This window comes from Somniosus microcephalus, chromosome 1 (genome assembly GCF_052327205.1).
Source record: "Somniosus microcephalus isolate GS21.2 chromosome 1, FLI_Smic_1.0, whole genome shotgun sequence".
Lineage (NCBI taxonomy): Eukaryota > Metazoa > Chordata > Chondrichthyes > Squaliformes > Somniosidae > Somniosus > Somniosus microcephalus.
This window is the reverse complement of record NC_140987.1, coordinates 20,920,432-20,944,941: the sequence shown is the minus strand read 5'-3', so window position 1 is coordinate 20,944,941 and position 24,510 is coordinate 20,920,432. Positions and strand designations below refer to the sequence as shown.

Below are 24,510 nucleotides of genomic sequence, written 5' to 3'. Positions count from 1 at the left end.
GTTCTGTTGAGCTGCTTGTCTTGGTAAGGTGCTGTTTGGACTAGCGTGTTGCTATGTGGGAGCCGTTGGGATCTTGTCTTGAGCTTTGCATTGGTAAGCCGATTTACCCTTGGGGTAGCTTGTCTGGAGTTGTGCCTCGGCAAGCCGGTTGCTCCTTGTGGTAGCTTGTCGCAAGCTCAGTATAGACAAGTGGGCTTCCTCATGGAAGCTGTCCTGAGTTCCTATCTTGACTAGCCGTCTTGTAACTTGTCTCTAGTTCTCTTGTCTCTAGTTCTTATGTATATTGCTGTGTCCCTTGTGTTAATCTGGTTATGTGTAAATCTAGTAAAGTTCAAACAAAGTACTGTATATTTGTCTCTTGTCTGGTTTCTGCACTTGGGTCCAGATCCTACCTTTGCCTGGAGAGCACGGCCTCGTATTTATACGGCCCCGTGGCTCCCCAACCCTGACAAGAAGCTGTCTTAGAGTGCTTCACAATAAGGATGTGGAGCCGGCGACGGTGAAGAGGAGGCCGAATTGGAGCATTCACATCCCGACGATGTGTTCGGCGAGTCGGGCAGAGGAGCGCAACGAGCAGCAGCAGCGGACTCGCGACACGCTGCAGCACGTCGGCCAGCAGCTCCATTTCGGGTAACTCGCAGTCCGGATGGGAGGAGGGGAGCCGGGCATGGTGGCCAGAGCGGGAGAAGCAGGCCACCACACGTGGAGCCGGCAACAGTGAGGAGGAGGCCGCGGTGAAGAGGAGGACGGAGCGGCTGAGGGACATCGGGCTCCCACTGCCACGGGAAGCCATTGTATTGACTCTGAACGCGGCGCTGTATGTATAGCTGACGCGTCCCTACGGGGAACAAGCATTCCATTGTACTTGTTACATATGGCAAATAAATCTAATCTGAATCTGAATCTGAAAGTGTGGACACTGCACAGCAGTGGAAAGCGGAAGGGAATGGGGAGTTTAGGCTCGGAACAGAAGGCAAAGTCAAAGAGCAGGGTTTTGAGGAGGTTTTTGAAAGCAGGGAGAGAGGTAGCAAGGTAGAGAAAACTGGGTAGAGAATTCCAAAGGACAGAAGTCTAATTGCCGAATGAGTGGCAATTCACCCAGAGAGTGGTGAACCTGTGGAATTCTCTACCACAGAAGGCCGTTGAAGCCAATTCATTAAATATATTCAAGAAGGAGTTAGATATATTTCTTAAGGCTAAAGGGATCAAGGGATATTGGGAGAAGGCAGGGACAGGGTACTGAATTTGGATGATCAGCCATGATCTCATTAAATGGTGGAACAGGCTCGAGGGGCCGAATGGCCTACTCCTGCTCCTATCTTCTATGTTTCTATGTAATTGGTGGCAGAGGGGATTGGGTGAGAAGAGGTGCAGTGTTAGAGGAGCAGAGGGTGTTTGCAGGGGCGTAAAGTGACCACTAAGTAGGTGAAACAATTGCCAGTGGAACTTGGAGAAGATGGGAGTTACGCGAATGTTTGGCTTATTATGAGTGAAGACGTGGGCTGTGGTGCTTTGGATGAAGTGAAGCTCGTGGGAAAGCTAGCTCAATAGAAATTGCTGACTAGCCTCAGCCATGGCTACGCGGCACCGTTTCAGCCACATGCACTAATATTAGTAGATAATACCTTACACACAATACAGGTAAATGTACTTCACCTGTATATTAACAAATATCTACCACCATTCAGTACAAAACTTTGCAGTCTTTCCCTTTCACTAAAGTTTGTAATACTGGCATGAATTTATCAGACACGGCACAGCTTAATGCAGCTTCTCGGTTTTTGTCCGCGGAGTGATTGCTGGGAATGCTGACTCGCACAATCAGACACTCTCCTGCTCTCCATCCAGAACACGGTTGGATGTAGCTTGCCAGTGGTCATGACAAACCCCATTGGAGCTGCTCATTATTAGTTGTCTTTGCTTTCTTCTGCTGGCCTGGAACAGTTATTCCGATTGGTCGACCTGACCATGATGTTAGCTCCCCTCCCTGTTTTAATGTTGCCGGTGTTTCCGTGATGCTGAGGTCTGGTGTTTTCACCCGTGTTACACACCATTTTAGCAGATAACCAGCAAGCAGAAACCAAAGAAGTAAAGCACGCACAACGATCGGAAAACAATCGCACGCTCTGCTTTTTAATCTTACCATTTTACCAACAAACACACAAAAAGGTTAAAGTACACGTGCATTAACCATACAATATATGAGTGATGCGCTATCAATTCTAATAAAAGGCTGAGCAGAGTTCAGAACGACAGGCTTTTATTAACTACTAAATTGCACTTCAGACAGATCAGGACTATGCCTCTAGTGGACGACCGAATGCCAGGAGCTGCCATGCGGCCGCTCTTATACTCGGTAGCCCAGGGGCGGAGTCAGCTGAGGCATAGTCAGGCACAACAGTGAAACAAGAGTGAACGACAACAACAACAACAATAGTGAACACAGTGAACGACAGTGGTTTACCACATTCACCCCTTGTTTAAAATTAAGTCCGGCGGGGTGAAGTGTATCAAAAGTTCGAGTAGGCGAGTCTGTTGGGCGGCCTCGTTTGCCGTCGAGATCTTCGTGGCGACGGTTGCGATGGTACAGCTTCCCACGACGCGTCTTGAGCGGGGTCCAGCACCGGCGTATCGTCCCCTTTGGTGTTGGGTGGGCGAGTGGGCTCCGGCTGGTCCTGGGGGCGCGGCATGCCGTCTACTGGGGTGGAATGGACAGGGGTGAGAATTGGGTCTACTGAATTTTGGGCCGTGTCGGAGGGGATCGTGGTGGGGGGCAATGGTGGCGGGTCAGTGGACCCCGAGGGTGCCAGATCTCTAATGGAGACTGTATCCTCCCGCCCGTCCGGGTATGCCACGTAGGCGTACTGGGGGTTGGCATGGAGGAGGTGAACCTTCTCTACCAGGGGAGCCGTTTTGTGGGACCTTACATGCTTCCTCAGCAGGACGGGCCCTGGGGACGTCAGCCAGTGTGGTAGTGAGTTACCGGATGTGGACCTCCGGGGAAAAACAAACATTCGCTCATGGGGGGTTGCGTTGGTGGCTGTACACAGCAGTGACCGGATGGAGTGGAGCGCATCGGGTAGGACATCCTGCCAACGGGAGGTCGGAAGGCCCCTAGATTTTAAGGCTAGGAGGGCCGCCTTCCAGACCGTCGCGTTCTCTCTTTCAACCTGTCCGTTCCCCCGGGGGTTGTAGCTGGTGGTCCGGCTTGAGGCAATACCTCTCATGAGCAGGTACTGACGGAGTTCGTCGCTCATGACGGACGAGCCCCGGTCGCTATGAATATAGCTGGGAAAACCGAACAGAGCAAAGAGGTTGTGCAGGCATTTAATGACCGTAGCGGTGGTCATGTCCGGGCAGGGGATGGCAAAAGGGAAACGGGAGTACTCATCAACTATGTTGAGGAAGTACACATTGCGGTCAGAGGAGGGGAGGGGCCCTTTAAAGTCGATACTCAGGCGCTCAAAAGGGCGGGTGGCCTTGATCAGGTTTGCTCTGTCAGGCCTATAGAAGCGCGGCTTGCACTCTGCACAGACTGGGCAGCTCCTGGTCATGGTCCTGACCTCCTCGATGGAGTAAGGCAGGTTGCGGCCCTTAATGAAATGGAAGAACCTGGTGACCCCCGGGTGGCAGAGGTCGTTGTGGAGGCCCCGTAGTCTATCGATCTGCGCGGTGGCGCATGTGCCTCGCAATAGAGCGTCTGAGGGTTCGTTGAGTTTCCCTGGCCGGTACAAGATGTCGTAATTGTAGGTGGAAAGTTCGATTCTCCACCTCAAAATCTTGTCATTTTTGATTTTACCCCTCTGCTTGTTGTTGAACATGAAAGCAACTGAACGCTGGTCAGTAAGCAGGGTAAATCGTTTTCCAGCCAGGTAGTGCCGCCAGTGGCGCACCGCCTCCACAATGGCCTGGGCCTCTTTTTCCACAGAGGAGTGTCTGAGTTCGGAGCCCTGGAGGGTTCGTGAAAAGAAGGCCACGGGTCTTCCCGCCTGGTTAAGGGTAGCGGCCAGGGCAAAGTCGAATGCATCGCTCTCCACCTGGAAGGGGATGGACTCGTCTACCGAGTGCATGGTGGCCTTGGCAATGTCATCTTTTATACGGTGAAAGGCTAAGCGGGCCTCCGCCGTCAGGGGGAAGGAAGTGGACTTGATAAGTGGACGGGCTTTGTCCGCATAATGAGGGACCCACTGGGCGTAATAGGAAAAGAAGCCCAGGCACCTTTTGAGGGCCTTGAGACAGTGGGGCAGGGGAAGTTCCATCAACGGGCGCATCCGGTCAGGGTCAGGACTGATGACTCCGTGTTTCACCACGCAACCAAGGATAGCGAGGCGGGCTGTGCGGAATATGCACTTTTCCTTGTTGTACGTGAGGTTTAGGAGTTGGGCCGTGCGGAGGAACTTATCAAGATTGGCGTCATGGTCCTGCAGGTCATGGCCGCAGATGGTCACGTTGTCCAGGTAGGGAAACGTGGCCTGTAACGCATTCTCGTCAACCATCCGGTCCATCTCCCTCTGGAAGACGGAGACACCGTTGGTGACGCCAAAAGGAACCCTGAGGAAGTGAAAAAGGCAGCCGTTTGCCTCGAAAGCTGTGTACTGGCGGTCCTCAGGGCGGATAGGGATTTGGTGGTATGCTGCCTTGAGGTCAATGGTCGAGAAAACGCGGTATTGCGCTATCTTATTAACCATGTCGGCTATGCGGGGGAGGGGGTATGCGTCCAACTGGGTGTACTTGTTGATAGTCTGGCTGTAGTCGATGACTAGGCGCTGCTTGTTGCCAGTCTTAACGACTACCACCTGGGCTCGCCAGGGGCTGGTACTATCCTCAATAATCCCCTCTTTCAGGAGCCGCGTCACCTCAGATCTTATGAAGGATCTGTCCCCGGTGCTGTATCGCCTGCTCTTTGTGGCGATAGGCTTGCAGTCGCGGGTGAGGTTGGCGAACAGGGGGGGGGGGTGTGATTTTGAGGGTGGAGAGACTACAGGTGGGGCGCGGCGGGCAATTTAAAAACTGCTGGTTGCAGACAGTGAGCGGGGGAAGGGGTCCACCGTATGTCAAGGTGACACTCTTAAAGTGACAATGAAAGTCCAACCCCAGTAGAACGGCAGCGCAGAGATGTGGCAGGACGAATAGCTTTACATTTTTATATACGGAGCCCTTCACTGAGAGGGTCACTACGCAGTAGCCGCCGACGTCTGCTGAGTGGGATTTCGAGGCCATGGCGATCCGATGGCGCGTTGGCCGGACCGAGAGGGAATAGCGCCGTACTGTATCAGGGTGTATGAAGCTCTCCGTGCTCCCGGAATCAAAAAGGCAAGTTGTGGCGCGGCCATTTACCTGGATGTCCATCGTGGACCTGGCTAGCTGATGGGGTCTGGATTGATCCAGCGTGATGGAGGCCGCTGTGGAGTCGGTAGCGTCGCTGTAGAACCCCGGTGAGGCGGCGGTGGGTGAGTCGGGGGCCCGTTGGCAGAATGGCGGACAAGATGGCGGCGTCGGAGAGGAAGGACAAAATGGCGGCGCCCATGACGATCCCGATCCCCACGAGGCTGGAGGGAGGCAAGATGGCCGCTCCCACGAATCGCACGCAGCGCTGCTGGAGGTAGGGGTCTTCTGACTTCTGCAGACGCCAGCGTAGTGTCCCTTCTTACCGCAGGCAGAGCAGACCGCGTTTTTCGCAGGGCAGCGCGCCCTGGGGTGTTTGGTTTGGCCACAGAAATAACATTTCTGGCTCGGGCGGGACATCGCTGCAGCAGTTGAGGCCAGGGCCCGTGGCGGCGCCGCGTCCCAAGGTGGCGGCGGCTGCGGCATCCATGAGGCGGCCGTGCGGTCCGGGGAGTAGGCCTCCATGTTCCGGTGGGCTACGTCCAACGAGAGGGTGAGTGAAATCGCCTTCTTCAGGTCGAGCTCGCTACTTTCCAGCAGTCGCTGCCGTGTGTGAGTGGACCTGAGGCCCGCCACGAGGGCGTCCCGGATGAGCTCCTCCGTATGTTCCGTGGCTGTTACTTGCTTGCATTCGCAGGCTCGGCCGAGTTCCTTCAGCGCCTGTATGTATGCTTCTGTGGGTTCCCCGGGCTGTTGTTTGCGAGACCCCAGGAGATGTCTTGCGTAAACATAGTTGACCGGGCGTGCGTATTGCTCCTTCAAGATGTCGATAGCCCCCTGGTAGCTCGTAGCGTCCCGGATAAGGGCAAAAGCTCGGTGGTTTACTTTAGAGTTCAGCACCCTGAGCTTGTCGGCATCGGCGGCGACGGTCTCGCCGGATGCAGTCAGAAAGGACTCAAAACAGTGCAGCCAATGCGAGAACTTAGCAGTCGAGTCCGGTTCTTGCGGGTCGAGTTCCAGGCACTTGATCTTAAGAATCTGCAGCATCGTTTTTTTTGTTGTTTTTTTTCCAGTAGTTAATAAAATTGATGCGCTATCAATTCTAATAAAAGGCTGAGCAGAGTTCAGAACGACAGGCTTTTATTAACTACTGAATTGCACTTCAGACAGATCAGGACTATGCCTCTAGTGGACGACCGAATGCCAGGAGCTGCCATGCGGCCGCTCTTATACTCGGTAGCCCAGGGGCGGAGTCAGCTGAGGCATAGTCAGGCACAACAGTGAAACAAGAGTGAACGACAACAACAACAACAACAATAGTGAACACAGTGAACGACAGTGGTTTACCACAATGAGTATGGAGATTACATGCCCCCCATGACAGTCTATTATGCATTTTTATTTACTAATCAAAAATCTAATAGCCACATCTAGTGGCTAATATATTAGACAAAACTGTTCTGGAAGGGTTTTCTACTGAACTGAGGTTAATGCACTAAAAAGGAATTCAGAATCAAAGCAGCAAATGTGGCTTACTACTTATCATTTGTAATGACAAATACAGCTGCAGCAATGTTTAAAGAAAGTTTACCAACCTTTTCAAAGATCCTGTAGTTCCTCACTTTCTTTTCTGAATTATCCCATACAACTAAAACCTTTTACAAGAGGGGTAAAAATAGGATAAGATTTACAGTAGCATGTATCAGTAACTGAAGCAAATTGCATAACCTTGTACAAATTATTCGACTGGTACCTTTCCCGACTTTGAAGAGTTCCTTATGCAGTACAATCCATTCTCTGGTTCGGAGTCAGGACTTGCAGATATGAACAACCTTTAGGAATAGACAAGAATGATTTTTATATAATTACTTCATTAGTCTGTGTACTTTGTTAAAAGTGAACTCAGCCCTATTCAACAGTATCTGTTCTGGTGCCCTGGAGAATTCTGGCTTGTAACTTCCATTCTTCCTGTAGTACATTCTGACTGATGGTATCATTGCTCCGTGTTGACGTAGCTAATCTCAGCCAAGACAGCACTAAGGGGGCTACACTTTGGGCTGGATTTTCATTGGGCCATGGAGTCGGGATTGGAGGCGTGTGGGGGGGTTAAAATCCTGAAATCGGGGGGCACGAACCCATCCCGCCCCCAACCCGCCTCCATGCCAGTTTCAAAGGAGGCGGGTACCCGACCTGCACTGGGACCCGCCTCCCCGAGGCGGGAAGGGGATTAGTGCCAATTAACTGCCTGTTAACAGGTAGTTAACAGGCAGTTTTTAGCCTAATCCCTATTTTCATTGGTGAAATGTGGGATTCCCGACAGCTCCAAACCACGCCAAGTTAGCGAGGCGGACCGTCGGGATGAAGGGCTTGGAGGGGTCGAGATGTCCGGTGTTCAGGTGAGTGATGGGTGCATGAGTGCAGAGGTAAGTGTGTTTGGTGTGTGTAAACTGTTTAAAGAAGTTCTACTAACCTTACCTTTACAGCCTTCCTTCCTTTAGGTCTCAGGAGTCCCTCATCTCACCGGCACAGAAAGCAGAATGGCCGCGAGCTATCAAAAGTTCCAGCATTCAGCTTTCTGTTCCGGGGAGATCTCTAAATCATCCTGAGAGGAAGGAATTAACCTGGAGTACAGATTGTCAGTGTTTGACAGCTTCAAACAGCTGTCAAACACTGATATTTCATCTGTCAAAAGGTATTGACAGATGAAATATCAATCTGTGATGTCACCTGTTGCCGGGTGGACGGGCTCAACAAGGTCAATCAAGTCAAAATCGCGTGGGTTGGCTACAACTCGATGGAGGCGGGACTACAATCCCAAAAGTTGTAGTCCTGCCTCCTACCCGCCTCCTCAATGAAAATCCAGCCGTTTGTCTCAGTGGGGTGGAGGGGGGGCGATGGGGCAGGGCAGACAGTCAGCCAGGGTTGCTGCTCCTGATTACTATTCAGCTGGTAGGTGGGCACATATGGGCAAGAACAGAATGGGGCTTGGCTGTGAGGCTCCGCACAGTCAAAAGCCCTGCAAACATTCACTTTCTAGGCTTGCGGATCAATAACCACTTTGGCAAAGTACCAGAGGATGCCTGATGCATATGCAACTGTGCTTCATCAAGCAGTCAATGCCTTCAGAAGAAAGGGGAGCAAATGAACAAACATGTGAAAGAAATGCCATCACGGTCGGCTGCCTGTGTCTGTTGATGTACGTAAATGATTCATTTTAAGTTGGAGACAAAAAATCCTCTGGAGAGTTACGTTGTACATTGCAGGAAGCAGACGCTATTACACTCCCACAACTGCACCAAGGTGGCGGGAAAGTTGAATGTCGCAAACGTCCAAATCCAAAGCCCCTGGGCTCTCATCAGGAAACTACTGATCTATCACATGTTTAAAGCCAATTCAGTTCCCTTTTCAATGTTTAGAATAATGTCAAACCGCAGTGCCTTTATCTTCCGCGTTATCACCCGTCAATATGCACTGCTCTCTCATCCCAGGTTTGGTCACGGTCTGTACTGAGGCAGCTGAGCTCAGTTGGCCTAATTGGCCTTAGCTCCCTTCGATTAGGGAGGAAGGAAGATCAGCCAGTGCACCATTGAGTCCTGCTGTGTATGTTATTTTATTTATCTTATATTTTATATGTAGCGAAGATAGGATCTGGTGACTTCAGTAGTCAAATAGCCTGCCGGTGCGCTCACAACAAAAATTGCGCACTGAAATTAGGTATTTGAGGGTGCCTGTCACCTGTGGAACAATATCCCATTAATAAGGCAACGGCAAGACTGTGGCCGCGAGAAGGTTTTTTTTATTCGCTCATGGGATGTGGGCGTCGCTGGCAAGGCCAGCATTTATTGCCCATCCCCAATTGCCCTCGAGAAGGTGGTGGTGAGCCGTCTTCTTGAACCGCTGCAGTCCATGTGGTGAAGGTGCTCCCACAGTGCTGTTAGGGAGGGAGTTCCAGGATTTTGACCCAGCGACTATGAAGGAACAGCGATATATTTCCAAGTCAGGATGGTGTGTGATTTGGAGGGGAACTTGGAGGTGGTGGTGTTCCCATGCGCCTGCTGCCCTTGTCCTTCTAGGTGGAAGAGGTCGCGGGTTTGAGAGGTGCTGCCGAAGAAGCCTTGACGAGTTGCTGCAATGTATCTTGTAGGTGGCACACACTGCAGCCACGGTGCGCCGGTGGTGGAGGGAGTGAATGTTTAAGGTGGTGGATGGGGTAATGTTTAAGGTGTAATAAATGTAACTGAAAACCTCATATCCCTACTGGCATAATCTCACACGCACAGTAAGCAGTAGGTGATATCTCCACATTATTCCAAGACAAACTGCAGTGCTACGGTGCCATTCAGCCCTGATGGTCAGTGCTATATCTATATCTATCAGTGTCATGAATAATTACCTCTCAACGTCATTGGATTCTGTTGTATTCACAAACACAGAGGGTGGCAGCGGCACCTATAATCAAACCACACAATAAAAATGTCATTAAACAGACTCAAATCATTCCATCTAAGAGTTGCTGCCATGCAGACATTTATCGTCAATTTGTTTTCTGTGCAGCCTCCTTCATTACTGTGGCTACAGCTGGAACCGAGTGCTTTGGGTCAGCTTTTCACTCTGGAGGAACAGTCCTACTTCTCCCGGTTCCACATTCAGGTAAGTAGGTTTTTTTTTTACAAAACCTACCTTTTTGATGGCTGGTTAGGTCACGTGTAGACCTGGTAACCGCACCTGATACCTGCTGCGTTCAGGGCAAACCAATTTCCAGTTTAGGTCCTAAAACGGACGGTAAAGCCTCTTATTATTAGCATATTTAAGGAGCTAAGTTTAAGTGAAGAGCCAGTGCTCACTGAGAACAAAGAACAGGCAACAGAACAAGAACAGTCCCATCCTCTGTTGTCGAATTACAGTATGCAGACGACGCTTGCGTCTGTGCTCACTCAGAGGTCGAACTCCAAACCATCGTCAACACCTTCACCGAAGCATACGAGAGCATGGGCCTTACACTAAACATCCGTAAGACAAAGGTCCTCTACCAACCTGCCCCTGCCACACAGTACTGCCCCCCGATTATCAAACTCCACGACAAGGCCTTGGACAACGTGGACCACTTTCCATACCTCGGGAGCCTACTGCCAACAAGGGCAGACGTCGACGACGAAGTCCAACACCGCCTTCAGTGTGCCAGTGCAGCCTTCGGTTGCCTGAGGAAGAGAGTGTTTGAAGACCAGGAGCTCAAACCCGGCACTAAGCTCATGGTCTACAGAGCAGCAGTGATACCTGCCCTGTTGTATGCCTCAGAGACATGGACCATGTACAGCAGGCACCTCAAAGCACTGGAGAGGTACCACCAACGCTGCCTCCGCAAGATCCTGCAAATCCATTGGCAGGATAGGCGCACCAACGTCAGTGTTCTTGCTCAGGCCAACATCCCCAGCATCGAAGCTCTGACCACGCTCAATCAGCTCCGATGGACGGGTCACATTGTCCCCATGTCCGATACGAGACTCCCAAAACAAGCGCTCTACTCGGAGCTCTGGCACGGCAAGAGAGCCCCAGGTGGGCAAGGGAAACGCTTCAAGGGCACCCTCAAAGCCTCCTTGAAAAAGTGTAACATCCCCACCGACACCTGGGAATCCCTGGCCCAAGACCGCACAAAGTGGAGGAGAAGCATCCGGGAAGGCGCCGAACACCTCGAGTCTCTTCACTGGGAGCAAGCGGAAGCCAAGCGCAGGCAGCGCAAGGAGCGCACGTCAACCCAAGCACCCCACCCACCCGCCCCTTCAACCACCATCTGCCCCACCTGTGACAGAGACTGTAGGTCCCGCATTGGACTCATCAGTCACCTGAGAACTCATTTTTAATGTGGAAGCAAGTCATCCTCGGTTCTGAGGGACTGCCTAAGAAGAAGAAGATGATTTAAGGAGCCCAGCACCTGCTTTAGGAGGCCGCCTCTATAGCATCTAAGCGAATCTGGCACCGGTCGTGGTTTACGATGCTGTTCAGGTGTGGGAGTTTGTCCCCCTAAATTGGACTTCTTTGCAGCTGTTTTCCACGTTTTTCTTTATACGAGGAGTGCTATAAAAATGTAGGTGCTAGTTGTTGCACTGTGGCAGGCTTGTCCTTCCCAAGTCAGTGACTTACTTAACAATTCAACAGGACTCTTCGACTGGTTATTCAGGATGTCAAATTCAATGTTGTTATTACAGCTGAGGGAGTGCTACACTGTCGGAGGTGCCGTCTTTCGGGCGAAACATTAAACCGAGACCCCGTCTGCCCTCTCAGGTGGACGTTAAAGATCCCACAGCACTAAGGGGAGTTCGCCCCAGTGTCCTGGCCAATATTTATCCCTCATCCAACATCACTAAAACTGATTTTCTGGCCATTATCACAAATACTGGTGGGCTGTGAGGAGGATGCCGAGAAACTCCAGTATGATTTGGACAGGTTGGGTAACAAAGAAATGGCTGACCAATTAAATACATATTTTGGTTCTGTCTTCACAAAGGAGGACACAAATAACCTCCCAGAGATGCCGGGGAATATAGGGTCTGATGAAAGGGTGAAACTGAAAGAAATCAGTATTTGTAGGGAAATGGTGTTAGGAAAATTGATGGGACTGAAGGTCGATAAATCCCCAGGGCCTGATAATCTACATCCCAGGGTACTTAAGGAAGTGGCCCTAGAAATAGTAGATGCATTGCTGGTCATCTTTCAGAACTCGATAGACTCTGGAACAGTACCCATGGATTGGAGGGTAGCTAATGTTACCCCACTATTCAAAAAAGGTGGTAGAGAAAAAGTGGGGAATTATAGACTGGTACGTCTGACATCGGTAGTGGGGAAAATGCTAGAGTCCATTATAAAAGATGCAATAGCAGAGCACTTGGAAAGCAGTGACAGGATCGGACAAAGTCAACATGGATTTACAAAAGGTAAATCTTGCTTGACTAATCGACTGGAATTTTTTGAGGATGTAACTGGTAAAATAGATAAGGGAGAACCAGTGGATGTGGTGTATTTGGACTTTCAGAAGGCTTTCGATAAGGTCCCACATAAGAGATAAGCGTGCAAAATTAAGGCACATGGGATTGGGGGCAAGGTATTGACTTGGATAGAGAACTGGTTGGCGGACAGAAAGCAAAGAGTTGGAATAAACGGGTCGTTTTCCGAGTGGCAGGCAGTGACTAGTGGGGTACCGCAAGGATCGGTCCTAGGACCCCAGCTGTTCACAATATATATTAATGATCTGGACAAGGGAATTGGATGTAATATCTCCAAATCTGCAGACGACACAAAGCTGGGTGGGAGGGTATGCTGTGAGGAGGATGTCGTGAAACTCCAGTACGATTTGGACAGGTTGGGTGATTGGGCAGAAACATGGCAAATGCACTATAATGTGGATAAATGTGAGGTTATCCACTTTGGTGGCAGAAACAGGAAGGCAGATTATTATTTGAATGGCAATAGATTGGGAGAAGGGGAAGTGCAAAGAGACCTGGGTGTCCTTGTGCACCAGTCGCTGAAGGTAAGCATGCAGGTGCAGCAGGCGGTTAAGAAGGCAAATGGTATGTTGGCCTTTGTAGCAAGAGGGTTCGAGTACAGGAACAAGGATGTCTTGCTACAGTTGTACAGGGCCTTGGTGAGACCGCACCTTGAGTATTGTGTGCAGTTTTGGTCGCCTTACCTGAGGAAAGACGTTCTTGCCATGGAAGGAGTGCAGCGAAGATTCACCAGGCTGATACCTGGGATGGCAGGAATGACGTATGAGGAGAGATTGTGTCGATTGGGCTTATACTCACTGGAGTTTAGAAGATTGACAGGGGATCTCATCGAAACCTATAAAATTCTGTCAGGCCTGGACAGACGAGATGCAGGAAGGATGTTTCTGATGGCCGGGGAGTCCAGAACCAGGGGTCATAGTCTAAGGATAAGGGGTAAGCCATTTAGGACTGAAATGAGGAGGAATTTCTTCACCCAGAGAGTGGTGAACCTGTGGAATTCTCTGCCAGAGGGCGGTGGAGGCCAGTTCATTAAATATATTCAAGAAAGAGTTGGATATATTTCTTAAGGCTAAAGAGATCAAGGGATATGGGGAGAAGGCAGGTACAGGGTACTGAATTCGGAGGATCAGCCATGATCTCATTGAATGGCGGAGCAGGCTCGAAGGGCCGAATGGCCTACTCCTATCTTCTATGTTTCTATGAAGAGAGATTGGGTCGATTGGGCTTATATTCGCTTGAGTTTAGAAGAATGAGAGGGGATCTCATTGAAACGTATAAAATTCTAACAGGACTAGACAGACTAGATGCAGGAAGGATGTTCCTGATGGCGGGGGGAGTCCAGAACCAGGGGTCACAGTCTAAGGATAAGGGGTAAGCCATTCAGGACAGAGATGAGGAGGAATTTCTTCACCTAGAGAGTGGTGAACCTGTGGAATTCTCTACTACAAAAGGCAGTAGAGGCAAATTCATTAAATATATTCAAGAAGGAGTTGGATATATTTCTTGAGGCTAAAGGGATCAAGGGATATGGGGAGAAAGCAGGGACAGGGTACTGAGTTTGGATGATCAGCCATGATCTCATTAAATGGCGGAGCAGGCTCGAGGGGCCGAATGGCCTACTCCGGCTCCTATCTTCTATGTTTCTATACTGTTTGTGGGACCTTGTCGCTGGAGCATTTCCTACATTACAACAGTAACTGCGCTCCAAAAGTAGTTAATTGGCTGTAAAGTGCTTTGGGACGTTCTGAGGTCGTGAAAGGTGTATTACAAATGCAAGTTCTTTCTTTACATCAACGGTTTACACTTCTACAGTGCTTCTCTTATACGCAGGGACATCTCAGAGTGAAAGAAAAAGAGCAGGCTGTGCATCTCCTGATCTGGGAGTGCTTGACGTTGACAGTGGATGGACCAAGTGGAAACTATTGTATTCCTTCACCTCAATGAGCACAAAGTTCCCAAAAGCTGGTCAGTAAAATAAAATGGTATTTGTAAACTAATTATGACAGTATTACTAGGTGTCAGTATTAAAAGAAAGACTTGCCATTCACGGCCTTGGGATGTCCCAAAGTGCTTTATAGCCAACTAGCAGGGGGGGGCCCTGCGTTTCCAAGGCTTGTTTGGGCCGCGCGGTTTACGGCTGGGCGCTGCCGCTCCCGCGCTCTGTGTCATTCTTTCCCTCCCTGACCCCCTCTCTGTCCCTCCCCCTCTCTCTCCCTGCCCCTCTCTCTCCCTGTCCCTACTCTCTCTCCCCGCCCCCTTTCTCTCTCTCTCTCCCTCCTCCTCTTTTGGCACCCGGGGATGGGCTTTGAAAATTTAGCCCGGCCGCGGTGGCCGAGCGCTTCAGGCCCGGCCAGGCTCTCGGGCCGAGACGGACCCCAGCTGAGCTCCCGGGGCGGCCGCACGCCGCGCCACAGGTGGCGCAGTTTACGGCCGGCCGCTGACACTCCCCTGCCCGCTCTGTGTCTCGGGCCGAGCAGATGTGAGGCCCGGCCCGAGTGACTCCAACTCACCTCCCGCTCCCGGAGCCGCAATGTGGGGGTTTGTTTGACTGGTGCTGTCGCTGTGGGGATGAAATAAATGGTGGCGAAGTTTCAGGAGGCTGCAGGTTTAGGTCCCGCCCGTGATGCACTGATTGGTCAACCATCAGGTCACTGAACTGTAAGATTGGTCAACCATCACGTCACTCAACGCTAATGAGCGGTAGGATTGGTCAACCGCTAATGAGCGGATTTTTGAACGATTTTTGTATACTGTCCGAACAATTTTTGTCTGACCAAAAAGTAAATACACCTATGACGCTCCCCTAATCATAAGCTTTCTTTTGATATAACATATGCGTAGGTACGCTCTATAACTTTTGAGTGTACAGCGGACAGACAGACAGACAGGCAGACAGACAGACAGCACTATTCCTTTTATATAATAACTAGCTGAAGTGCCCGGCGGTGCCGAGGGGATTTTTGAGGGAATGTTGTTGTTGGAAGAGAGAGAGCGAGCGACCGGGGGGGAAGAGAGCGAGCGACCGGGGGGGAAGAGAGCGAGCGACCGGGGGGGAAGAGAGCGAGCGACCGGGGGGAAGAGAGCGAGCGACCGGGGGGGAAGAGAGCGAGCGGCCGGGGGGAAAGAGAGCGAGCGGCCGGGGGGGAAGAGAGCGAGCGACCGGGGTGGGAAGAGAGCGAGCGACCGGGGGGGGAAGAGAGCGAGCGACCGGGGGGGAAGAGAGCGAGCGACCGGGGGGGAAGAGAGCGAGCGACCGGGGGGAAGAGAGCGAGCGACCGGGGGGGGAAGAGAGCGAGCGACCGGGGGGGGAAGAGAGCGAGCGACCGGGGGGAAGAGAGCGAGCGACCGGGGGGGAAGAGAGCGAGCGACCGGGGGGGGGAAGAGAGCGAGCGACCGGGGGGGAAGAGAGCGAGCGACCGGGGGGGGAAGAGAGCGAGCGACCGGGGGGGGGAAGAGAGCGAGCGACCGGGGGGGGGGAAGAGAGAGCGCGACCGGGGGGGGGGGGGAAGAGAGAGCGCGACCGGGGGGGGAAGAGAGAGCGCGACCGGGGGGAAGAGAGCGCGCGACCGGGGGGGAAGAGAGAGCGCGACCGGGGGGGAGAGAGAGCGCGACCGGGGGGAAGAGAGCGCGCGACCGGGGGGGAAGAGAGAGCGCGACCGGGGGGAAGAGAGCGCGCGACCGGGGGGGAGAGAGAGAGCGCGACCGGGGGGGAGAGAGAGCGCGACCGGGGGGGAGAGAGAGCGCGACCGGGGGGGAGAGAGCGCGCGACCGGGGGGGAGAGAGCGCGCGACCGGGGGGGAGAGAGCGCGCGACCGGGGGGGAGAGAGAGCGCGACCGGGGGGGAGAGAGAGCGCGACCGGGGGGGAGAGAGAGCGCGACCGGGGGGAAGAGAGAGCGCGACCGGGGGGAAGAGAGAGCGCGACCGGGGGAGAGAGAGAGCGCGACCGGGGGAGAGAGAGAGCGAGCGACCGGGGGAGAGAGAGAGAGAGAGAGAGAGAGAGAGAGGAGTGAGAGAGAGAGAGAGACTAGGAGGAGAGAGAGACTGGGGGGAGAAGAGAGAGAGAGACGGGGGGAGAAGAGAGAGAGAGACTCGGGGGGCAGGAGAGAGAGAGACAAGGGGGGAGAAGAGAGAGAGAGAGACTGGGGGGGGAGAAGAGAGAGAGAGAGAGAGAGAGAGAGAGAGAGAGAGAGAGACTGGCGGGGAGAGTGAGACGCCGCCGCTCACCTGCTCGCTTCCCTCTCCCCCGGACGTTCGGGCCGCGCGGGGAAGAGAAAACTTGTAGACGGGCAGCCGGCGCCGCAGAATGTGAGAGAGGCCTGGGCCCGGTTGCCGGGGTAACTCTCCTCCCTCCCCCCCTCCTTCCTGAGCGGCTACAGGCTGAGAGAGAGGCCCGGGCCCGGTTGCTGGGGAAACCCTTCCCCTCCTCAACTCGCTCCCAAAATCCCCTCCACACACACACAAAGTGGGGAAAAATAATAATAATAATCAACTTTATTGTCATTGTTAGTGCACAAGTGCAGTACAACGAAATGTAGGCTTGCGGCTCCCGAGAGTGTACATTTAGATTAAGACATTTAAACATTCAACATTCATTTGGCTTGTAATACATTAACATAAACATAAGAGAAGCGAGAGAGAGAGACTGGGGGGGGCGGGGGGGGGGGAGAAGAGAGAGAGAGAGACTGGGGGGGCGGGGAGAAGAGAGAGACTAGGGGGGAGAGAGAGAGAGGCCGCCGCTCACCTGCGCGCTTCCCTCGCCCCCGGGCTTTCGGGCCACGCGGGGAAGAGAGAGAGAGACTGGGGGGGGGGGTGGGGGGAAAGAGAGTGAGACGCCGCCGCTCACCTGCGCGCTTCCCTCTCCCCCGGGCTTTCGGGCCGCGTGGGGAAGAGAGAGCTTGGAGGCGGGCAGCCGGCGCCGCAGAATGTGAGAGGGGCCCGGGCCCGGTTGCCGGGGTAACTCTCATCCCTCCCCCCCCCCCACTCCTGAGCGGCTACAGGCTGAGAGAGGGGCCCAGGCCCGGTTGCCGGGGTAACCCTCCTCCCCCGCCTTCCTGAGCAGCTACAGAATGTGAGAGGGGCCCGGGCCCGGTTGCCGGGGTAACCCTCAACCCCCCCCCCCCGTGCCCTCCTGAGTGGCTACAGGCTGAGAGGGGCCCGGGCCCGGTTGCCGGGGAAAACCTTCTTCCCCCCACCCCCGCCCTCCTGAGGGGCTACAGGCTGTGAGAGAGGCCCAGTTGCCGGGAAAACCCTTCCCCATCTCTACTCGCTCCCAAAATCCCCTCCACACACACACAAAGCGGGAAAAATAAATCAATAGTTAGGAATCAAGATGGCCGCCACTCACCTCAGCTCAGAAGGATTTGGCCCGCCCACACACGCAATGAAACGCCCCCCGTGATGCACCGATTGGTCAACCATCACTCAACTGTAGGATTGGTCAACCATCACGTCACTCAACGCTATCCCCTGTAGGATTGGTCAACCATCACGTCACTCAACACTATCCCCTGTAGGATGTCCCGCCCACACATGCAATGAAACGCCCCCCGCAACACACCGATTGGTCAACCAGCACGTCAGTCAACGCTATCCCCTGTACGATTGGTTAACCATCACATCACTCAACGCTAATGAGCAGAGTTGTCCGTTTTTTGTATACTGTCTGAACAATTTTTGTCTGACCAAAAGTAAATACGCCTATCACGCTCCCCTAATCATAAGCTTTCTTTTGATATAACATATGTGTAGGTACGCTCTATAACTTTTGAGTGTATAGCCGACCGACCGACCTATCCTTTTATTTATATATTATTTTATATATATATATAGATGAAGTACTAGGACACAATCTTTCAAGGGTACTTGAACTTACTCTCTTGAAGTAGAAAAGGCAACCCAGTCTGGATGGGTAGCATCCTAAGTTACTGAGGGAAATAAGTGTGAAAATTGCAGAGGTTCTGGCCACAATCTTACAATCCTCCTTAGATATGGGGGTGATGCCAGAGGACTGGAGGATTGCAAATGTTACAACCCTGTTCAAAAAATGGAGAAACATAAACCCGGCAATTACAGGCCAGTCACCCTAACGTCGGTGGTGTGGAAACTTTGAGAAGCAATGGGCTGAATTTTAGCACATAAAAACGGGTGGGTTGGGCTCGGGTCGGATGTTAAAATTTAAAAAATCTGAACTCCAACCCAACTGGCGAGACTAGGGGCAGGCAGCCAACCTGCTGCCAGAAGGCAGGTTGGCAACTGAAATACTTTAGAGGCCAGTAGCCTTTGAATTAACCTGCTTTGCCGGTTTTACATTGGGCGGCCAGGTTTCCCAGGCCTCGGGAAACCCGGCAGCTAAAGTGAGGCGAGGACAGCTTTGGGGAAAAGGTAAGTGCCTTCACAGCATGGCTTGTGGGCCAGGAGCAGGAGTGCTTCCCCCGGCCCCTCAAGCTCCCCCCCACCCCCATCAGACCCCTCCCCCTATACAAAGGCCAACGGGGCAGGGGCAAGAGCAGGGGCTCCCCCACCCCCCACCAACGTCGGATCGGACCCTCCCCTGGTGTCATGGATCGGACCTACCTACTCCTGCGGCCTGCTCCGGAGTTCTCCCCACCCAACTGGAAGCCAAGCCTGTCAATCAGGCGGACTTCCGGGTTAAAACTCCATAGCATGCAGGAAAATGGGTTTCCCGTCCAAAGCTCCGCCCCCTGCCTACATAAATAATGTTAATATCCAGGCCAATAATCCGGTAAAAATGAATTGGCATTTGGAAAATTATGGTCTACTAAATGAAAGTCATCATGGATTTGTTAAAGGCAAATCATGCTTGATTAACTTGAGTGAGTTCTTTAATGAAGTAACGGAGAGGGTTGATGAGGGCAGTGTGGGTGATGTTGTGTATATGGACTTTCAAAAGGCGGTTGTCAAAGTACCAAATAATAGACTTGTAAGCAAAATTAAAGCCCTTGGGATTAAAGGGGCAGTGGCAGCATGGATACAAAATTGGCTAAGGGACATAAAGCAGAAAAAAATGGTTAACGGTAGCTTTTCAGACTGGAGGGAAGTATACAGTGGTTTTCCACAGAGGTTGGTATTAGGACTACTGCTGTTTTTGACATATATTTATGATCTGGATTTGTGTATATTGGGCATAATTTCAATGTTTGCAGTTGAAACGAAACTCAGAAATGTAGTAAACAATGAGGAGGATAGTAACAGACTTCAGGTGGACATAGACTGATGGTGAAATGGGCAGACACATGGCCGATGAAATTTAATGCAGGGATGTGTGAAGTGATACATAGAAACATAGAAGATAGGAGCAGGAGTAGGCCATTCGGCCCCTCGAGCCTGCTCCGCCATTCAGAGAGATCATGGCTGATCATCCAAATTCAGTACCCTGTCCCTGCTTTCTCCCCATATCCCTTGATCCCTTTAGCTTTAAGAAATATATCCAACTCCTTCTTGAATATATTTAATGAATTGGCCTCAACTGCCTTCTGTGGTAGAGAATTCCACAGGTTCACATAAAAAGAAAGAAAGACTTGTATTTATATAGCGCCATTCACAATCACCGGACATCCCAAAGTGTTTTACAACTAATGAAGTACTTTTTTGAAGTGTAGTCACTGTAGCAATGTAATGTAGGAAATGCTCCAGCGACAAGGTCCCACAAACAGTATATGTAATAATTGCCAGAAAATCTGTTTTAGTGATGTTGACTGAGGGATAAATATTGGCCAGGACACCAGGGATAACTCCCCTGCTCTTTTTGGGAATAGTGCCATGGGATCTTTTACGTCCACCTGAGTGTGTTGACGAGGCCTCGGTTTAACGTCTCATCTGAAAGACGGCACCTCCGATAGTACAGCACTCCTTCAGTACTGCACTGGAGTGTCGGCCTGGATTTCTGTGCTCAAGTCTCTGGAGTGGAACTTAAACCCACAACCTTCTGACACAGAGGCAAGGGTGCTACCAACTGAGCTACTGGCAGACATTTTGGTAGGAAGAATGAGGAGAGGCAATATAAACTAAATGGTACAATTTTAAAGGGGGTGCAGGAACAGAGCGACCTGGGGGTGTACGTACAGAAATCTTTGAAGGTGGCAGGACAAGTTGAGAAGGCTGTTAAAAAGCATACGGGATCCTCTGCTTTATAGAAACATAGAAGATAGGAGCAGGAGTAGGCCATTCGGCCCCTCGAGCCTGTTCCGCCATTCAATGAGATCATGGCTGATCATCCAAATTCAGTACCCGGTCCCTGCTTTCTCCCCATACCCCTTGATCCCTTTAGCCTTAAGAAATATATCCAACTCCTTCTTGAATATATTTAATGAATTGGCCTCTACTGCCTTCTGTGGTAGAGAATTCCACAGGTTCACCACTCTCTGGGTGAAGAAATTCCTCCTCATCTCTGTCCTAAATGGCTTACCCCTTATCCTTAGACTGTGACCCCTGGTTCTGGACTCCCCGGCCATCAGGAACATCCTTCCTGCATCTAGTCTGTCCAGTCCTGTCAGAACTTTATAAGTTTCAATGAGATCCCCTCTCATTCTTCTAAACTCCAGCGAGTACAAGCCCAGTCGACCCAATCTCTCCTCTTACGTCATTCCTGCCATCCCAGGTATCAGCCTGGTGAATCTTCGCTGAACTCCTTCCATGGCAAGAACATCCTTCCTCAGATAAGGCGACCAAAACTGCACACAATACTCAAGATGTGGTCTCACCAAGGCCCTGTACAACTGGAGCAAGACATCCTTGTTCCTGTACTCAAACCCTCTCGCTACGAAGGCCAACATACCATTTGCCTTCTTAACCGCCTGCTGCACCTGCATGCTTACCTTCAGTGACTGGTGCACAAGGACACCCAGGTCTCGTTGCACTTCCCCTTCTCCCAATCTATTGCCATTCAGATAATAATCTGCCTTCCTGTTTTTGACACCAAAGTGGATAACCTCACATTTATCCACGTTATATTGCATCTGCCATGCTTCTGCCCAATCACCCAACCTGTCCAAATCATCCTGGAGTTTCTCAGCATCCTCCTCACAGCACACACGCCCACCCAGCTTTGTGTCGTCTGCAAATTTGGAGATATTACATCTAGTTCCCTTGTCTAGATCATTTATATTGTGAATAGCTGGGGTCCAAGGACCGATCCCTGCGGTACCCCACTAGTCACTGCCTGCCACTCGGAAAAAGACCCGTTTATTCCAACTCTTTGCTTTTTATCTGCCAACCAGTTCTCTATCCAAGTCAATACCTTGCCCCCAATCCCATGTGCCTTAACTTTACACGCTAATCTCTTATGCGGGACCTTATCGAAAGCCTTCTGAAAGTCCAAATACACCATATTAATAGAGGCATAAGACGATAGGCAAAAGAATTAGGGGCGTTATGAGGAAAACTTTATTTTACAGAGCGAGTTGTGATCTGGAACGCGCTGCCTGAAAGGGTGGTGGAAGCAGATTCAATCGTAACTTTCAAAAGGGAATTATTGTAGGGAAGAAATTTCCAGGGCTATGGGGAAAGAGCAGGGAGTGGAACTAATTGGAGAGCTCTTTCAAAGAGCCGGCACAGGCACGATGGGCCGAGTGGCCTCCTTCTGTGTTGTGTCATTCTATGATTCTATGACACTATTACTCCGACACGTCAGATCTTGCAGTAGCTTTGTGGTCATGTAGCTTTTCTAATAAAGAAAGTAGATGTGGTTTCCTGTAAACCGACTAAACTGGAAATCTTATTTCTTGTGTTATTACCCAATAGCCAGCGCATTTCACATCTAATCTAGAGCTGTCTTTTGTCTCCACTAGTCCTATCACCATCTCGTCTGGTTTTGAATACCTCTTAATGTCTCTTCGCTTCTCTTTTGTTCTTTCATCCCCATTTCCCATCCCCCAAACTGGCCTTTTAATCTGTTTCATTTCCTGTGTTTTTTCTCAGTTCTGACGAAGGGTTTCGACCTGAAACATTGACTCTATTTTCTCTCCACAGATGTTGCCTGGCCTGCTGAGTTTTTCCAGCATTTTCTGTTGTTATTTAGCAATAGATCTCTCCTGCCTCTCTGCCTGCGTTTGCTTACGCCAGGCTCCTCCTCCCTGTTATTGCTGGATAATTCCATTAGAGACCACTATTTGCTAACCTCTACCACTCCACCCAGTCACTCACTCCATAAATACACTTTCCAATCCTCAATGCTAAAACAGCTGTTTTCATCTTTTAGGACTTTTATATAGCATCAAGATTTCTGATTTTCTTAGTTACTACAAAACACAAAGCTTTTTTGAAAAAAAATTTGAGAACCCAAGGTGAAGGGCCAAACCCACAGCGCAGGACTTTACCAAGATTGAAAAGAGTACAAAATGCTAAAATAACGATCAGGTGATGCCAAGCTTAGATTTTTAAAAGCCTGAACGTTGCAAGGCAAGTGAAGACACCGGGAGGGAAGGAGTTCTACCGTTATGAGACCCTGGGAAAGAGTGAGTGTGCAGTGAGCTTTGATTTCAATACAACGAGGATATAGGAAGTAGTGAGCGAGTGTAGGACTGCGTAGCTGCACATCCAAACGCATTCGGACGGGAAGTTAAACAGAGGTGACATCTTCCTCATCAGGGGGATGATAATGATCCCATGGCACTACAGGAAACTCTTGTTTAAACGGCACCTAAATATCCGGAATTCTCTATCAACCAGCAAAATTCTCACTCCGAAAACAACACCTCAATAACCGACAATGTTGCCGAGTCCGAGTCTCCCGCGGTGGTCGAGTTAGTCAGCGGGGGTAGTTCTCCAAACTGCCACTACTCGGCTTCTTGGCGCTGTCGGAAGTCGGAACACCTCAATACTCCTGTAACAGGAGTCTGACTCTCCCGCGCTGCCGGTAGTCTCTTCTGATCCGCCATTTTACAGGGGTACTGTGTGTCTCCCACGCTGCTGGTAGTCATTGCATTGCATTACCCTCAACTGGCAGTACTGTACTTAATCAAGCATCTTCCACCATCCATTTAACACCACATTCTGTAGTGGCGTACCCAATTACTGTATACTGCACATTTCTTGATTTTTAAAATTTTCTTTGTTAAATATAGCCTCGGTAGATAACCCTCTCTGTCATCCGGAATTTTTGATCAACCGGCAACACACCGGTCCCGTCGGTGCCGGATACTGAAGAGTTTCCTGTATTTGGGAACAGTGACTCCTTTCAACGATGAAGCAGAAATGGAAGCCCGAGTTCACCCATGAGCACTCCGCCCGCGTGACGTTATCAGGCGTGGGTCTGATCCTCCGAGTTCTCGCACGCGGAAATCGGTAAATTTCTCGTGTGCCACAAATCGCCAAATTTTGAGTCTAATGCGGTGGCGTCATCGGGGGCACGCGCATACGTACCTTCATTCGGCGCGATCTTTACAACCTTAAAACCTGCTCCCCCGGCTCCTCGGGCAGCAGTTTCAAGGCCCCCCAGCCAACCCTTTGAAGAGGCTGAAGTCACTGAACATGACGTCAAATCATCAGACTCCATACTGCGCAGGCGCGAGAAATTCGTTTCCTGCAGTTTTGTTGGCAGCAAGCGCATCCATTTGGGAAAGAGCAGGAAGTTCGCCTGGTATCCTGGGCCAACATTGCTCCGTCAACCAAGGTCACCAACAAAAATGAACCAGTCAATCAATCATCTCATTACTGCTTCAGGGCCATTGCTGGTGCAAAATGACAGCCGCATTTGCCAACATAATTCATTGTGAAACACTGACATTTTGACAATAGGATAAGATGCTTTATAAATGCAAGCCAGTATTTCTTAACAGTCGCTAATATACAGATTAAAAACAATAGAATACAGTGAGATTAACAGTGATAAGAAATGTGAAGGAAGTGTTTCACTTCACACTCAAACTCCAACACATAGATAATAGGAGCAATCAATGCTAACAGCAGGCATTTCTACATTAAATATAACCCTTCAAGCTTTCTTTTTTAAAAAAGTGGAATTCAAGCAGTACATTTTACCGCACTTTATCTCATTACCGTCTACCACACTCTGCTGTGCTCCCCTCTGAGCCATGGTTGGGGGGTGGGTGGGGAGAAGGAACACTGGTGGAGTGAGTGGTGCTAATTCCAGTAAGCAACAAAGAGTGGGGTGCGTTTAGGGTTGCAAAGGGGTGGAAAGTTTCCGGTCAATTTTCGGGAAATTTCCAG

At 50.9% G+C, this 24,510-nt stretch overlaps 1 protein-coding gene across 1 annotated transcript in view; it reads right to left on the bottom strand.

The window, feature by feature from the left end:
- sh3bp2 (SH3-domain binding protein 2) overlaps positions 1 to 24,510 on the bottom strand; it is a 99,547-nt gene that overhangs the window by 4,343 nt on the left and 70,694 nt on the right. The window contains exons 9-11 of the mRNA XM_085974128.1: positions 9,719 to 9,774; positions 7,079 to 7,157; positions 6,921 to 6,980 (exon numbers count right to left, since the gene is read on the bottom strand). Of these exons, the coding sequence (XP_085830254.1) occupies positions 6,921 to 6,980; positions 7,079 to 7,157; positions 9,719 to 9,774 (195 nt within the window). The remainder of the gene's footprint in view (positions 1 to 6,920; positions 6,981 to 7,078; positions 7,158 to 9,718; positions 9,775 to 24,510) is intronic.